At 50.3% G+C, this 16,516-nt stretch overlaps 7 protein-coding genes across 7 annotated transcripts; 4 read left to right on the top strand and 3 right to left on the bottom strand.

Annotated features, from left to right (window-relative positions):
- Positions 1–1,459: 1,459 nt before the first annotated feature.
- APUU_60041A (SDR family oxidoreductase) lies at positions 1,460–2,916 on the top strand (the record flags this gene model as incomplete). The annotated part of the gene is made up of 4 exons (XM_041706842.1): positions 1,460–1,582; positions 1,638–1,893; positions 1,962–2,739; positions 2,793–2,916. The coding sequence occupies 4 exons, from the start codon at positions 1,460–1,462 to the stop codon at positions 2,914–2,916; spliced, it is 1,281 nt and encodes a 426-aa protein (XP_041559187.1).
- Positions 2,917–3,369: 453 nt separating this feature from the next.
- APUU_60040A (SDR family NAD(P)-dependent oxidoreductase) lies at positions 3,370–4,385 on the top strand (the record flags this gene model as incomplete). Its single annotated transcript, XM_041706841.1, has 3 exons — positions 3,370–3,496; positions 3,622–4,095; positions 4,147–4,385. 3 exons carry the CDS (start codon positions 3,370–3,372, stop codon positions 4,383–4,385), a joined length of 840 nt encoding a protein of 279 aa, XP_041559186.1.
- Positions 4,386–4,822: 437 nt separating this feature from the next.
- Positions 4,823–6,326, top strand: APUU_60039A (uncharacterized protein; the record flags this gene model as incomplete). The annotated part of the gene is made up of 2 exons (XM_041706839.1): positions 4,823–5,039; positions 5,089–6,326. The coding sequence occupies 2 exons, from the start codon at positions 4,823–4,825 to the stop codon at positions 6,324–6,326; spliced, it is 1,455 nt and encodes a 484-aa protein (XP_041559185.1).
- A 134-nt stretch (positions 6,327–6,460) lies between these two features.
- Positions 6,461–7,497, bottom strand: APUU_60038S (DUF3632 domain-containing protein; the record flags this gene model as incomplete). Its single annotated transcript, XM_041706838.1, has 3 exons — positions 6,461–7,005; positions 7,059–7,128; positions 7,177–7,497. The coding sequence occupies 3 exons, from the start codon at positions 7,495–7,497 to the stop codon at positions 6,461–6,463; spliced, it is 936 nt and encodes a 311-aa protein (XP_041559184.1).
- Positions 7,498–8,402: 905 nt separating this feature from the next.
- On the top strand, positions 8,403–8,973 carry APUU_60037A (uncharacterized protein; the record flags this gene model as incomplete). The annotated part of the gene is made up of 2 exons (XM_041706837.1): positions 8,403–8,501; positions 8,557–8,973. The coding sequence occupies 2 exons, from the start codon at positions 8,403–8,405 to the stop codon at positions 8,971–8,973; spliced, it is 516 nt and encodes a 171-aa protein (XP_041559183.1).
- A 1,876-nt stretch (positions 8,974–10,849) lies between these two features.
- On the bottom strand, positions 10,850–14,909 carry APUU_60036S (uncharacterized protein; the record flags this gene model as incomplete). Its single annotated transcript, XM_041706836.1, has 9 exons — positions 10,850–11,542; positions 11,603–12,418; positions 12,476–13,438; positions 13,495–13,664; positions 13,720–14,110; positions 14,163–14,202; positions 14,274–14,671; positions 14,722–14,787; positions 14,838–14,909. 9 exons carry the CDS (start codon positions 14,907–14,909, stop codon positions 10,850–10,852), a joined length of 3,609 nt encoding a protein of 1,202 aa, XP_041559182.1.
- Positions 14,910–15,435: 526 nt separating this feature from the next.
- APUU_60035S (uncharacterized protein) lies at positions 15,436–16,266 on the bottom strand (the record flags this gene model as incomplete). Its single annotated transcript, XM_041706835.1, has 1 exon — positions 15,436–16,266. The coding sequence occupies one exon, from the start codon at positions 16,264–16,266 to the stop codon at positions 15,436–15,438; it is 831 nt and encodes a 276-aa protein (XP_041559181.1).
- Between the last annotated feature and the right edge of the window lie 250 nt (positions 16,267–16,516).

The raw sequence follows: 16,516 nt of genomic DNA, 5'->3' as shown, positions 1-16,516 counted from the left end.
CCTGAACCTAGCCAACCAAAGGATCGCCGCTGCTGTTTGTGTTGAGTGGATCGTTGCCCGGCTATCTCAGAAACATTCACATGTTCTAATCTGGCTTACACCCTTGACTGTGCCACTTTTCGGTCCTGCCCAAAGCTGCTCTAGTAACAGCCAGGAAACCTATCTACAAGTAGCCCAGGGTTGCACTTCGATGCCGAGATCAAACAGCCCCACTAGTGGTTTGTCGGCAGTTCTCCCTTGCAGCACGTTCGTGTTTGACTGGGAGATAAAATATCCCCCAGTCGTCCTGGCACTTTCCATATGAGACTTGATCTACGCCTCGCGAGCATCCCATCCCGCACCACGAATGGGCCACAGTGGCACACAGGGGTGCTTTACGTTATAGATATTGCGATGAGAACATGTTGCATATCATGGTGGAGCTATACACCCGGTTAAACTTCGTGCGTTGCGCATATGAAGGAAGTGCTTGTTGTTGACTACCTAGGGGTGGCGCTAGGAAGTGTAAAGAGTGGGTGTTGGCTGGGCCCTTCTCCTCGCATCTTAGCGTCCCAATATAGGAGATACTTACGATCTACTGAATATCATCCAATCACCTTTTCAAGCTGAAACAAAGCCTGCTGCCTAGTCATGTTTGTTGCCGCTGGCCTGTGCGGAGTATTGCCGGGAGACTACTCGGCTTCGCTTGCGACGTTCAGCCCGGTCTCGCACTCGGGTTACTTACCTGGTGGATTCCGATCTTCTTCAGTTCGTCAGTATGTAGTATGTACGGAGTAGCGCAGGACCTTTGGGAAGCGTGGGTGGATTTGAGTTCCGACCTTGGTCGTTGAGAACATTCTGAGCCTTCCTCGTACTCGCTCTTCGACATACAGCGTCTATAATCTTGCCATCCTACCAGTTTACATTCCCTACGAACCCTGTAAATCCATCTACAATTCCTCTCAAAGCTCTACGTTCCCTACCTAGCCTGCAATGCCGTCTATCTACCCAGACCCTCGCTGTTTGTCGCATGGTTTTGATATCGCTTGGGGGCCGATAAGTTGATATTTCACAATCCTGTCTCTCGATGCCTCTACAAGAGCACATAGTGCAGCTTCTCTCAGCAAGGAACCATTGGAATATACAAACAAATAAGCCCGGCCTTGCCGTGAGCATCCGAGTACGAAATCCCACCGAGGATGGTCCGATTTGCTCCCATGTCAGACCTGTCAGCCCCTGCTCCGACACGCCTTTTGCCGGTTATTTATTCCTACTGGCTGGCAAAACACGACATAAGCACAGCTGAATATGCGGCTCTCGGACGCTCTGATCCTTCAAAGTATCGGTACTGAGTTCATGGTTTCATTCGCCCTCGGTTAATAATGACGTGGACGCGTGCGGGGGTGGTTGTGAGGAGATGGTATATTTAAGCACTCTGCAGACCATGCTTATTCCTCGGCATACGAATCAAGCATACAGAATGTCGCAGGTTTCTCAGATTCAGTCAAAGGGGATTTACCGGGGCCTCCCTACCTTTCCGGACACCCACGAAGGGTACACGGCTGTGGTGGCGGGCGCCAACGGCATTTCCGGTCACCACATGGTAGGAGCCACCTGAAATTGTCCATGGATGTATGGCTAACCAATGCGTCCTCTAGCTGCGTGTTCTGTGCGAGTCACCGAAAAGATGGAAGAAGATTTATGCTGTTTGTCGACGACCTCCTAATGGCGAGTGGCCAGCCCATGTTGAACACGTTTCGCTGGATCTCCTTCAAGCGCCCGAAATCCTAGCAGCAGAGTGTTCAAAGCGTGGAATAAAGCCTGATTATGCGTTCTTCTTTGCCTATATCCAGCCGAAACCCAAGGAAGGCGAGGCCATCTGGAGTGCTGTGGATGAATTGGTGAGAATCAATAGTGAGTTCAACATACAACGAACGCCCAGTCGAGACCCATTTAACATTCCCTTTTTTTCTTCCTTTCAGCGCTGCTACTGAAAAACTTCCTCGAGATGTTCGCATTGGCCCAAACACTCCCCAAGAGGGTTCTTCTTCAACTCGGGGCCAAGTATTACGGTGTACACCTAGGGCCGACCACCGTGCCACAGGAGGAATCAGACCCTCGCGTGCTGATCGAGCCCAATTTCTACTATCCGCAGGAAGACTATCTGGTTAACTTTGCTCAATACCATAATATTGGGTGGAATGTTATCCGTCCATCCTGGATTCCCGGCGCAGTTCCTGATGCTGCGATGAGCCTTTGTCTCCCTCTGGCAATCTACGCGGTCGTTCAAAAGCATCTCGGGAGGCCGCTGGAATATACTGCTGATTTATTAGCATGGCAAGCCAACCAGACGATGTCATCGGCGATGATGAATAGTTATCTTGGAGAATGGGCCGTTCTGACCGACCAAGCAAAGAACGAGAGTTTCAACGCCTCCGATGACTGCGCCTTCACTTGGGAGAAGTTCTGGCCGAAGCTAGCAAAGCGTTTCGACATGGAATGGAAGGGTCCAGTGGATGACCCATCGCAATACACAGAGACTGAATTTCAATATAACCCTCCCCCTCGTGGATATGGACCCCCAGCCAAACTGCGGACCCGGTTCACGTTGACAGAATGGGCGAAGAAGCCCGAGATCCAAGATGCCTGGAAGGAAATAGCCGCGAAGAATGGGCTTGCTGATGGCACTCTTGGCGATGTCGACCGGGTCTTTGGATTCACTGATGTTGCCCTGGGCAGCCCGTACCCTATTCATTTCAGGTGAGCCTGAGCTATTGCGACGCTGCCAGTATACCACTAACAGGATCTAACAGCACGGCGAAAGCTAAGAAGTTCGGCTTCTTTGGCTTTGTCGACTCGACCGAGTCGATATTCGATGTCTTTCAGGGCTTTGTCGACCTCAAAATGATTCCCCCTCTCCCAAGGGAATCCGCTTGAAGATAGTGGTAAATGATTTTTAACCGTTACTTAAAGATAGTAAAACTAGGAATATAACCTCGATCCACCCGCTGCAAGTTTCATTTCACTGGTAGTTGATACCTCCTCCGCCAGCCGAATCTACTGGCTTGCTATACCAGGGTATCTTACCCTCAACGCCTAAATACAAGCCCTAATTTAGACTACTAAATATTCAATTGACATAGGAGTCTGCATAAATACTAGACTATCCAGTCTTATATTGGTTCACCACATATTCCTGTCCGGCCCCCACATCCTGCAAGGGCTAAGTGGGGAGACGCATATATATATAACGCGACCCTATCTCGGATGTGGCGAAACCACGCTGCTGATTGTAGATTTGATCCTATTTAAAAACGACCACATTCCCCGTACATTACTGTAGCTCGCGTGATAAAAGTGCAAAGTGTATAAAAATCTGTTTGGTATATCATGGATCCTCGCCCATCGCCGCGTTCAACGCCGCCGCTTCACCATGAACCATATGGCCCGATTCGACCAGAGTGCCTTCGCGGAGCTAATACAGGCAAGGTTGCAGTTGTGACGGGGGCAGCAAGAGGTATGCCATTTGTCAAGGAAAAGAATTAATAGAATTCTGACGATTCATAGGGATCGGTCGGGCGATCGCTATTGCGCTGGCGGTGTCTGGCGCAAGCCTTGCCCTTCTCGATCTGACCTTCGAAGCTCAGGAAGAAACCAAAGCAGCTGTTAGAGGCGTCAGTGATATGCAAGTTGAAGCCTTTCAATGCGATATAACGGACACCGTGGCTGTGAAAGATACATTCAAAGCAATTGAAACCACCCTAGGGCCAGTGGACATCCTGGTTAATAATGCTGGAATAGCAAAGGGAAAATACGCAGTGAATGAAAGCTTTGAAGACTTTTGGAAGGTAATTGAGGTAAACTTCAAAGGAGCAATGCTGTGTACGTATGAAGTTCTACCAGGTATGGCAGAGCGGAAGTCAGGCTGCATTATCAACATGGCCTCGCGCGCCGCAGGAGTTGATATGCCCAAGAGCATTAGTTACGGTGCTAGCAAGGCTGCTGTTGCTCATGCGACGGCGAGTCTTCAAGAGGAATTTGAAATGCTCGGTCTTGGAGGGCACCTGGATGCCTACTGCCTTCACCCTGGGGGAGTATGGGGAGACATGATCACCAGTAAGCCAGTCTCTAGAACCAGAGTTGGTTTCTCATCGCTGACTGCAGCAGCCTTCACAACACCTGAGGAACGGGAGAAACTAAGGCCTTTGTTCAACGAGGGTCCAGAGCTGGCGGCGTATACCGTTGCGTACCTCGCAGCTGGACGTGCAAAGGAGCTACGTGGAATGTATATCGATTGTCGCCACGACATCGAGCGAGTCTGCGACTTTGGCAGAGACAATTTGAAGGCGAACGGATTGAATAACCTGAGGATGAGGTTTGTGCCGGGATATGATAATGCGGAATAAATGTTCTGTATGGAGATGTGTTTGCATCTATCTGGCTATCCGGGTCTAATATTAAAATCAACATGAACTTTACGTCAGTACTCATTACAGTTTGTTTATGGAGAATAGAGTGCAACCTGAAAACTTGGTCGACAGGATCCGCCTGTTGGCGATCGTTACTGCGCGAAGGATATGATCCACCACATATCGCCATGCAGCCTCCTTCATTGGACTGGCAAGCGTTCACAGACCTGGAGGCGGGGTTCGTCCTCTTACGTGTCTGCAGCTGGGGACGAATTATGGTCAGCAGCCATGCATGGACTGCATGAACTCACGAGGTGCCCCAGATCAGCTGAACACGAAGGCCTCATGAAGCCAATATTCTTCGATCACACTTCTGACCGTCAATCGACTACAAGCATAGCCGCAACTGGTCCAACTCCCAGTTCTGTGAGAATATGTGGACTATCACCAGTATTGACTGCCCATTTACGCTTTGGTGTAGCGATGGAAGGCCTATGGACGAAGCTCGAGGAGGCTTCGGGGAATCTTCGAGAATTATTGTCGATCAGCAGGGGTTTCTCGATATCACACAGCTGAATGTGAGGACCAGGGAAGAGTACGTTCTCATCGACTCGGATTTGAACTATACAGAAGTGGGAAGCTCTCCCAGTGGTAAAGCGCTGTCTCTCGTATGTTGGGACGACTGACTGAGTCCTCGCAGGCATCGATGCGAATGGTGTGAAACTATATCACACGGACACCGATGGAGAAGGAAATTCTCTTGCTCTTTGCCTTGGGGTATATGCTGAAAGAACATTCACTCTAAGTGTTGAAAGCAACATCGGGAACTCGAACACCGTCAGAGGACAAATCAAGCCGTTGCCACAAATATCAACAGCTGACGTCGCGTACATTGATTCCATGATTGCTACAAATCTCATTCCCTACGCGGAAAATGAAGAATACCCTGGAAAGAGCCACGAAGAAATCCGCGCCTTGGGGAAGCGGCTCTTTCCATTTACTCCTCACAGCTTCGAACTGGCCATGGTGGTCTATGACTGGACAACGCCATCATTTGCTCGCATGGTATTCTGGGATATGTTTCGATATAGCGGACTCGTCGTGGAGGGCATTCCTGCAGTCGACTATCCGAGCCTCGCCAGGGCAATTTGGACGAGTAACTGGGGGTCCTATACATCGCAGAACGCAGAGTTCATGGCGTCACTGCTGATGAAACCCGCATGGTCCCAGCTGGAAGTCGAGCTGCAGCTCCTGCGTGTACGCCAGAGGCTTAAAAATGCTGTTGAGGTAGAGGACAGGCTTCTGGCTGCTGCCATGCAGTCCCTACCACGGACGTCGATACTGTCCAAGCCGCAGCTGTTTAGCGGCCAGCTCGATATGGAGCACTTGGATAGGGACAATTTTGGGATAGAGTTTGTGGAATGCCCTGGGAATAATGGTCCTATCCAGCAGCCCTTGAAGGATTGTTTGCAGACTGCCCTGGATACATACATCGCCAAAGGGAGTACAGTCACGACCAAAGTGACCTGGAGTTTTACGGATAACCTACACGGTGCAATGCACTATTCTAACGGAATTGTTCTGGTATTGAATCCGTCATACGGATCTCGGGTTTGGGATACAGCGTCCTATGTGACGCCGCTGTCAAACGATCCGAAGAAGATAGAATATACGACTCCCCCAGGGAGTAGATTTCTCATACAGTCTGTGGAGCATGCCGATTATCAGGACCGCAAATTGCTCGTCCTCACACTCTGTCCTATATTGAATCCCGAGGGTACGGTGGAGTCGCACAGCGATCACGATATCGAGGAGGTATTACCACCAGCACCTGAAGAGGGCGATGTGGTCGATTTGATTGAGATGTCTATGCCTGCTCTGGGGATTCCACATACACCGGGCAGGACTTCAGGGCGGCGATGCAGCTGCATGGTTTAAGAGGGTGCCTATTACGAAACCGTTCATGATATTCATTTGACATAAGAGATATAGTAGTACGAATGGTGGTAGCAGACACAGATAGGGACCTAACACAACAAAGCTCCTCCATTATGGAAACCAAAAGCTATAATCTATTCCTCCGTGGGAACGTCTGCCTGCCTTGACGCTGCACCCCCATCCCCTTTGTCCTCCTTGCTGGCCTTCTCAGCTGCATCCAGTGCAGCGATCGCCTGTGCCACGCGGGAGTAAGATTCATCGCTAAACTCAGCCTGCTCCGAGCTGCCCGTTGCGGAAACCTTGGTAAACGTCTTGGTTTTGGCAATTTCAGACAGCCTCGAGTGCCAAAAAGCCCATCGCTGGAGGCTGACGCCAGGCACGTCCTTGCACAATGGACCGGGAGCAGTAGTTCGCTTCTCCTCCTCGTACAGGGGCCTTGTCGAGGTCATTTCCCGGTACAAAAACGGTGCGCCCTGGATCAGCCACTCGGTCGCAACCCACAGCTTGATCTCAAACTCGATCTCGTCCTCTGGTGGCGTCTCCAGGCCGGGAGGGATTATCCAGTAGGGTATGATGGTCCATTGCATGAATTCCGGAGTCAGAAGCAGGCACACGAACCTGTTGAAGCTCTTCCAAGCCGCGATGTGTTCGAGATCGCAATCTTCCAGGTCCGAGGGGTCTTGAGATGTTAGATTAGAGCAGCTGGAAAACGAGCGACTCAATCGTACTTACCAGCAAACTTGTCGAACACGTACATTCTGAGATTCGGAAGGTCGTCCCAGACGATCCTGTCTCCACGAATCTGCCGAAGATTTAGCGTGAATTGACGAGTTGAAGGCCAAATACTTACATTTTCAGCTTCAGTGACTGGGCCGCCCCGACGTCGTAATCCTTCGACGACATCAATGAAGACGCGCTGCCAGGGGTGGTCGATAGGAACGATCATGACCATGGCCAGCAGCACCATCCACAGACTCCACAGCATTCCATCGGCTTCGTACTCAGAATCACTTGTCCTGAGGAACTCTCGCAGGTCGTCGATGATCCTATCTGTCGTGGTTGTAGGATCACCACTTGAGTTCAGCGCATCCTCAAAGATTCGCACGACGTCCTTCTCGCTTTGCGGGGACTCGTCGTCAAGTACAGTAGTGAGGTCAATTGTTGCTGCCATTATGTAATTGTCCGGTGGATGATGATAAGAAAGCGCGAAGATTGAGAGAGGATGGAGATGAAATAGAGAAAAGAAGTTCGAGTCGGCGGGAACACACCATTAATTAACGAGCTACTCAGAGTGACTAACTGCGGCCACTGGTTAGTTAACATCGCTATCACTATTAATAGGCCGTTGATAGTGATTTAAGCGCCCGAGTTTGCCGCCACGGGGCTGTGTTAAGCTCTCTGTTATTATTAACGAGTAGTTGGCGCCTGGAGTTTATTAGGTATGGGAGCCTCTCGCCCTGTCGTCCCCGTAATCCCTGCAGACACACTTATTATACAAGACCCCAACGGCGCCTAAGCACAGGTCGACGGGCACTCCGTCAACTTGACTCTACTTTGAATTTCTCATCGCTCGTCTGGCGCTGTGGCGGCCAGCATCCAACTCCTTATCACCAGGCGGAATGTGCCTGCGCATCCTGGCGTTAAGAATGATAGGGCGTCCTGTGTCCGAATCCAACGATTTATAACCCAGGGACCTATACAATCCGGTTATTGCCGCCGCCCTGACTCGACCTGCGTCCCTTGTTGTGCCTACGGGATGCCTCGACCCCAGTGTATAGCCCTGGCATGGTACTGTTTAGACCTCTCGCAGGCGCCATGTCGTAAAGGTTATAAAAATAAATGGTTGGCAAAAAGATAGTAAAAGCAAACAGACAGCAACAATTGTTTAGCCAGATCCTGAGCAGTGCATCTGTGCCCATACTTAAGTGCTGCAAAGACCGCACCTTATCCATTCCATCCAATTTTCTAGACGCTCACACCAGCTGGCTGAAATCCTTTGCTATCATTCTTGTTCCCCAAGCAGGCCTTGGGATCTTGGTTTATCAATCTCTCTCCTTTCTCGTCCAAGCGTCCAGAATGTCGACTTGGTTCAAATCCTCCAAGACTGGCAACGCGACATCGGGTACCAAGACAGCAGAGGACCCGCCCAGGCGCACTCCAACAGACTCATCCTATGTAAGTCAACCTTGAACTTGTTTTGCGCGGTTTATCAAGGCTCACCCTGACCAAGTACGACTGCCATGGCGTTGTAAACCATGTGAAGGATCCAAACGCCCGATCGTGGCACTATGCCAGAGACGTCAGGGCGCAGGTTCAGGCTGCGGGCCCCCCTGCTTCTTCACCAGCGAAGGGCAGATATCCCTCTGACTACTGGAACCACGGGAATGAAGTCCCCAACCTGTCCGTGCCCAAACCATATATGCATGTGCCAATCAACCCAGGACAAACCAAACCTTTCCAGCGGCCGACTCCATCAGGGGCACACCGTGCGGTGTACAACGACAACGATCGGGCCAAGGTGGATGTGATATATCACGATCCTAACAAACCAATACCGGCTGGCTCCAAGTTCCGTCCATTCTCCAAGGCCGACTATGTTCCAAAGGCCTCGACAGCAGCGGCAACGCACCAACCCGCACGTCGTTGATAAAGCGTACCTGAACTCTTCCAGGTGTCTATCAGTCACGTCTTTGATATATCCTTATGGTTCAGGTCGATGGGTACGGAGCGAGAGATGGTGTTGAATGGAGGTAACTTGTAGGGTCTTGTGTATGTGGTCAGTTTGAGTGTATGGTATATTTGTATTTCCTCCAGTTCATTGCGGTAGCAATAGCGTTCTCATGGTATTTGCTGCCATATAATGCAACTAGAAAGACGGATGAACAAGCACCACTGTTTCGATGCTCGAATCCTTATCCTCGCCCATTTCGATAGTATTTATATGTCTATCAAGTAGAGGCCGGTTCGGGCTAATATACAAGTTGTTTAGATATATGATCGGTTGCCATCAATGACATGTAAGCAACTTATGTCTTCCCAATACCTATTTCCTCTCATGTCCATCGTTCATTATTCAGATTATATAGTAGCCACTGAATTGGCCTGAAACAGCCTCGAGGAGGTCAATTTGGACGACAAGTATGAGTTCCGAGGGCAGCAGGGGAATATAGCGATCGAGAACTACCTCCTGGAAGCTGATGATAAAGCGCTTACGGAGTTGATGGACATTATACAGAGGAATAAAGAGTCTCTTTGATTTGAAGAGATCACGTCAACCATGATTGAATGTCCGCTGCTATCAACCAAGGATTATCACCTATAATGCAACTACTGGCTTTGTATATAAACTCATGCATTGCTATCCCCTAGGGGCATTCCACATATGCATTCACCCAGGAATGTCAGGGTTCATTGTCATGAATAGAGACGGGTACTGCATATAAAGACCTGTTGAATTCACAATATCCCAAATTTCACTACTCAAGAAGAACATACACACTTGCATGGTGTAGACCAATGTCTATAAGAATGTGTCCTTGTACCCAGCCTAGATTTCCCTATCCAGTACACTCTCCTGGTTTGCCGATCATCAAGTGCGTATCCCGTCTTCAGCATTACAAACACCCTGTTCCTGGAATATAACACCAGAATAAACATGTCGGGCAACCCAAGACGAAGTGATCGCCTCAGGGAGCGCCCCAACCGGCCCCAATACCGGGAATCCAGCCCGGAATCCAGCCGGCAATCCAGCCCTCAGGCCCCATCTCGGGCTAGCAGTGGCAGTTCCAGCCCGCAGGCCCCATCTCGCGCCAGCAGTGGCAGTCCAGCATTTGCTGGTCGGATTCGCCACCCTCAACAAATGGCTAATGCAGTGGGATCCTGGACACTTCCTGCAGCCTCTTCTCCGTTTTCCCTCCCGCGAAATCCCGGTGGGTCATTCGGTGTTCGTCCAAACCCTCCAGGCCATAACCCTGGGGTCCAGCTTCCAACTATCGCCGGCAGAAGGCGTCTTCCACCTCTAGCAGGGGGAGATAGACATCCATATGCACAAGGCCAGGACGCAAGGTCACGCAGTGGAACACCCCAGTCACCGGGGTCTGCAAGGTCCGGGTCTCAGGGTCGAACTCCGGAACGCCACCGGCCTGTCGAAGACATGAGACCGGGCAGGCAAATAAGGCCGCCTCCTCGTACGACGCCAAGTGATCCTACCGGAGCAGGACCACTTAGGAGACCTCTTCCTCCACTTGCAAGACAGGACCCTCGCGAAGTATTGGAACGTCGGCTAGGTATGCCGCCTCTGGGATCCGCAGGACAGGCGAGACCGCCGAGGCCTGACAGGGCCAGATAGAAGCTGCAAACTTACCTGTTTCCTTGTTTTGGTCTGCCCGTATAGTACTTCAGTTGTTTGTTCAGAAAAGTCAATGCTAGCATAAATATCTTTCCAATCATACCAGTGCCAGTAGACAATAAAGACAACCATATTTGAATATATGGAAAACTGCCCAACCACTTCCCATAGTAGTCTAAAGGTCAGAGTCGTAACCTACGGAATGTCGCCTCGAACGCCGTTTTTTCTCCCACCATTTTACGTCGGTGGAGGATCCAGAGTACTTCTCGAGGTCCCTGCTGGGAGAAGCTTGACGAGCCGCTGTTCGTATTGGCATGCGGCCATATCCCAGCAATACACCAAGCGCTGCTCGAATCTGCTCCGCATTGAACGCCACAAACAAGGTCAATAAAATGATCACAGTAGTTAAAGGCAGTGAAACGGCCCAGAATAGTGCCTGCGAGCGTCCCATGTCCCGGATATCAGCCGTATTCATCCCGAAATAGCTGGTCACAAAGGACAGCGGCATGAACACGATAGTTACAATGGTAAACACCAGGATAGCTTTCCCTTGGTCCTCCTGTTTCACCTCCACTCCGTTGAGGGTTTGCGCGGCGAGCGAGTCAAGTCTCTCGAATAGGCTGTCCATGACGGCGAGGTCTGCGTCAACCTGGGAAATGAGTTCGTTTAGTCGCGCTTCCTCCAGCTGGAACGAGGAGATGCGGGACTCGGTCGTAATCGTGAAGGACGATGGTCTGAGGACATTCCGGTAGTTGCCTAGAGCACGGCGTTGTTCATCTGATAATCTTTGGATTATCAGGAGCTCTTCCCGTACGAGATAGATATCCTGTAGCAGCCGGCGGTGCGCGTGCTGGCTGGCTTTGAATTGCTGTGTAAATGATAAACGTTAGTTAGTTCATTCAGCTCAAGTTTTAGGAGGACTTCGTACCAGAGTTAAGATGTAATCCCGGTAGATCTGGACCAATTTAACACGTCTACTCCCGGCCACCTTGCATGGATAAGTGTCCCCAATAACAAGAGCCAGCAGCAAGCTCGGGCTCACGGCCTCGTATGTGACAATGTCGGACACTTCGTCTGTGTATGTCATCAGCGCAATATCCTTTAATGCATCCTCCATGCACGACTCTGCGTCAGCTCCGAAATTGGCAAGCCTGCGCGAGTCGAAGGGCGAGAGGAAGGATGGAATAGGGTCAGGACTGGTGTATGCTTGTCGAGACATATAGACACTCTTTGCAACGTCCGCAGCAACGGACACTGTCATTATAATATCCAGAAATGCATTGACGAGGCTGGATGGGATTCGATATGTATCTTCATCGAAGGTGCCGTTCACCGACACTCCGTGCTGGATCTGGGACGCCATCATTTCCAGCCTTGCCAGGTGGTCACTGAGCTCTCGAAGGATTTTCTGCCCATCCTTTCGGCACGAAAGGCTCAGATACTGAGCAAAGTCCATCACCCACCACGATTCCGCACTCAAGTCCGGTTGCCCAGTCGGAGGCGGGAGATGGCACGTAAAGACATGTTCCAGCGCCGCGGATTTTGTTGGATATTGCTGACCCGCGTCGCATTTGGAACAGTAAGTCATATCATTAGTGACTAGCCCAACTTCCTTTTCGTCTCGAAGGTCAGCGTATTCTGGCGCTCTGAGGTCGGCAGCAAAATATGCTTGAGTCCTTCGGTGACCTCGTGTTCTTGTACTCAATGCGAGCATCATGGATATGTCACATATCTGGGGTATTACCTATGAATAGCGATGTTAGCAGCCATTGTGAATCATAGTAAGCATGCTTCTACGTACCGTGAGGAGATCATGTATGGCTCCCCAGAACTTATCCGCGACAGCACATGGGTATGCCAGTGGCACAAAGAAGTTGAATAGCCGGCATAAACCGCCCACTACTTGTTGCAATTGTATGCCCCAAGGAGAGAGTGAGGAAGTATCTCTATTCTGCTCCACAGTCGCGGTCAAGGTGGACAGAGAAGCGTTCCACTGTTGTTTGACCAGCTTGTCCACCTCAAAATACGAACTTGTTGTTCCCTTTGCGTATGTTTCCGCGTGGCCTTTCGTTCCGTCCTCCAGAAGCTGCTTATGCACATGGGACAGTACATGCTCGATCGTCTCATGTTTGTTCGGAGATCCCGTCCCGGGACTGGGACTGTTTGTAGCTGTGGAGGTATCAAGACAGGTGGATCTCGGTGTCCCTTCGGTTGCCTGCCTTCTGCCCACTGGCCAGGTGAAGACCGGGGGAAAGTCCATTATCAATCCCTGTGTCTTTTCCGGCAGATGTGGGAGAAATTCGTCTACTCCCTGTGCCTTCCCAGTCTTTACCCTTTCACCTTTTGGACCCTGGTTCGCCTGATTCGCTGTCGATGAAGCTGAATGGATCATGTCTGGTTCGAAGTAGATTGTTGGCGCAGTATTAGGCTCCTCATTTACCACGACACCAGAGGGGGGTGGGACAGGGCGCATTTGAGCTTTGGTATCATAACCTGCTTTTGAATACCCCGGTACTGCCTTGCTGTACTTGTGCTTTTTAGACCCCCCAAAGAGCTTGAAACCTTGCTTCTTGGCACTCCGCTTGGAAGCTGATGATAATATCTGGACGTGGACGCGCAGGATTGTAGATGAAGGAGAAGTTGTGACGTTTGTCCAGTCCTGTGCTTTTATAACAACATTGTCATCCGATAGTAGCTGGAAGTCGTATCCGCGATCTTGAAAGTCTGGAGGCAGGCAATGTTCGCTGACGTTACGTCTCATCCCCTGGTATTTACAGGTTAGGCTGGTTGTCAATCTTTAAAAAGACAGGAATGCCGTACGAAGTAAGTTTTACACTGTTCCATGGGAAAGAAAAAGACACGCCGGCGATGGTCAACCACAGAAATGATGGAGGCAGACGGTGATGATTTTGGGAGTTCAGGATTGAGGATCTCCAGTGAGGGACTGGCGCTGTCTGTGAGAGGCATCGGGGCACAAGTAATGAGAAACCCTATCAGGACGTCAGCTCCTTGTCGGTGTCTGCTATTTTGCCCGGGGATACGGACGGAAATTGACAATCACAGCCCACAACTGCGAGACATGGACGATATCGGCCTGCTGGAACAATCCCACTTTGCGAATGACCTGGTCGAGGTCGCGCTTTCCGGTAGACTCCAGGTTGTAGAAGTACCGCAGAAGGCTGAGAGAGTGTTTTCCTGCACCGGTCCGGGACTGAGCTGGTCCTTTCGCTTTCTGGATCGAATAATAGGGGAAACGAAGGAATATGGCCGACTTCTCCTCGGTGATGCCATCTGAAGCCGTTGGATTCACGCCAACGCATCGCTGGACGTCGCTGGGCATATCCCATCTCCCAGGCTGCAGCCGAGTCCTCTTCAGAAGAGCCAGAACGAGAGCTCTGTCTTCGTCTGCCAGCTTCGGCACATTTGACGCGAAGCGCTGAAAATCGTAGTTAGCGCTGAATGTCATAACGCAATTGCGTGGTGCTTACCAAAAATTCATCCAAGCTTCTGACCTCGGAATCCAGGTGGCTGGTTGCAGAGCAGACGTTGGTACAGCCCCCATAAATTCACACACCTGGTTAACCAAGACTGGTACTTACATCCACGAGAACTGCGACTCCAGCTCGTCTGCTCCATCTATTGCGCGATAAAGGACCGCTTTTCCAACGCCCGTTATCTGAGAGCCGACGACATCAACCTGTCTGCCGGAATACTCGGCGCGGGATGGATTGACTCTGAATCTGTCTACCGACTGTTTAAGCGCCGAGGGCTTCAGAGTGATGTCGACGCTCAGCGAGCGTCCGAGCTCATCGCACACTGGAGGATCATAGCCCCCGTCTCTATCGGACAGTAGGTCGTGCACGGTTGATCGGTCATCATCTTCTGCTTCGATTTCCGGGTCGTCGTCCATTTCCAGGATACGATTCGTATGGGCAAACAGTTCTGCTTGAAGGTCCTCATCAACGAAGGCTTTTATGAGGATATAACTAGGGTTATCCTGCACCGAAGAGTCAACATGCTATAAGCAGTGTCTCCTACAGTACTAACCAGGCACCATTCCCACGGCAGATTGTAGGCCTCTAGAGTCGCAGGCAATAGATCCCTGCGATGGACCTTCAAAATAGTTAGATGGCCCCAATAGAATTAAAACGGAATTTGGTTACTTTTATATATACGGGCCCTTTACTCTTCTCCGGGTCGAACTCGCCATTGTCTTCAAGGCCGTCGGTTGACATTTTGCGGGACAATCTGGAGATTTCAGGATTTGGACTCTCTGCAGCTGCAGGTCAGAAAGCTCAAGCATTAAATAACCAAAGCCCAGGCCCTCTTCTGGTCTTATGATAGGTGCATGCACAGCCTCGCTTATACGAAGATATCCTCCACTTTGAACACGCTCTAGCCAACTGCGGGTTAGTCAACCTGCAATCTCATATACAGGACTGTATTATCCATACTGGCTTGACAATGGCCTCCGCTGGCTGGATCGAGTAGAAGGGAAGCAAAGGAATATGAGTCTAAAGTGTTCAGCTAATGTATTCGAGCGTTTCTCCATAATTATATCATATCCCTATATCCTTGTACAGTAGCTGATTCGTCAATACTGTTCGATGCTTAAACAGTGCCAATTCGGCTTTGACTGGTGTTTTCAGTTCCTGCCGCAGTGCTACATACACAAACCCGAATATAATATGCAGTAAAGTATGAAACTGCTAGACCTGCCAATAGTTTCCTAAGACAAAACACATGATAAATTAAATTTACTCAGCTCATAACAGCAATGACTTTCCGAATCTCAAACCTTTCGCCTTTATTATCAGCAACCATCCCACTGAAATATTCACAGGCCTCTTCTATCTGCCTGTCCAATGCCTCACCACCTACAGCTTTATCCCCATCATGCAAGTCAAAACGTCGATGGCTGTGGTTGTAGACAAAGACTCCCCCTTGTGTGTCCTTAACTTCCCACCGTTGCCCCTGCACCCGCTGCCTATCATAATTATCCCAGCATGGCTGCGGGCCGACGACCACGGACATTTCCTGTAGAAGGGAGTACCAATCAAAAAGCTCAGAAACGTCATCCTGGAATAAACCCGGAGGGACAGCGACCCGCCTAAGATATGGATAGATTGAAGCACTCCGATCATGAAGGTCCGGTTCGAACATCCGATCCTGAGGCTCGACGAAGAACTCGTATATCTTATCCTTTGCAATGTAGACTGTGTCCATCATTGGATCAAATGGGCGTGTGAAGACCCAGCATTGTTTATCCTTGCGGAAGCGTAATGTGATGTCCTGTTTGCGCATCCACGCTAAGGCAATTCGGCGGGCTTCCCAGCTCACGAAGAATAGCGGGACTTCGACCTGGACGTGATCTAACAGGCCATAGCACGTTTCTAATATCAAATTCAGATCCTCGTTGGGTTCCCATTGTGGTTCATGTTTTTGTAGATGTCGGGGGCACCAACAGCCTTTCTTCCAAGGAAAAAGGGCAGGTTTATCTTTCTCGGGCATTGAATCGTGCCATATTTGATCGCGCAGCTCTCGAGGAAGGTTTTGGAAATTAGGGAATATAGCAGTGGTTGCTGCAACCATAGTTGTTGGTTGATTTAGGGTTGATATTGGTGATGAAGTGTGACAGAAGATGGGAAGAAAGGACATTTTCGAAAGTATTCGTGGGATAACTTCCGAACTTATGTCTACTATGTCTTCCAGGCTTTCTAAAGGCACCAACTAGTGTGGATTACGCCTTGATCGCTGTTTGCCTCTAGGTGGCTGTGTGACGGGTGGGGCGAGGCTGACCCCAGGACCCAGAATATAATTGCGCTCTGCTGCTCACGGCTTC

The sequence above is a fragment of the Aspergillus puulaauensis genome, chromosome 6 (assembly GCF_016861865.1).
Source record: "Aspergillus puulaauensis MK2 DNA, chromosome 6, nearly complete sequence".
Taxonomy (NCBI): domain Eukaryota; kingdom Fungi; phylum Ascomycota; class Eurotiomycetes; order Eurotiales; family Aspergillaceae; genus Aspergillus; species Aspergillus puulaauensis.
This window is presented reverse-complemented; position numbering and strand designations above follow the sequence as displayed.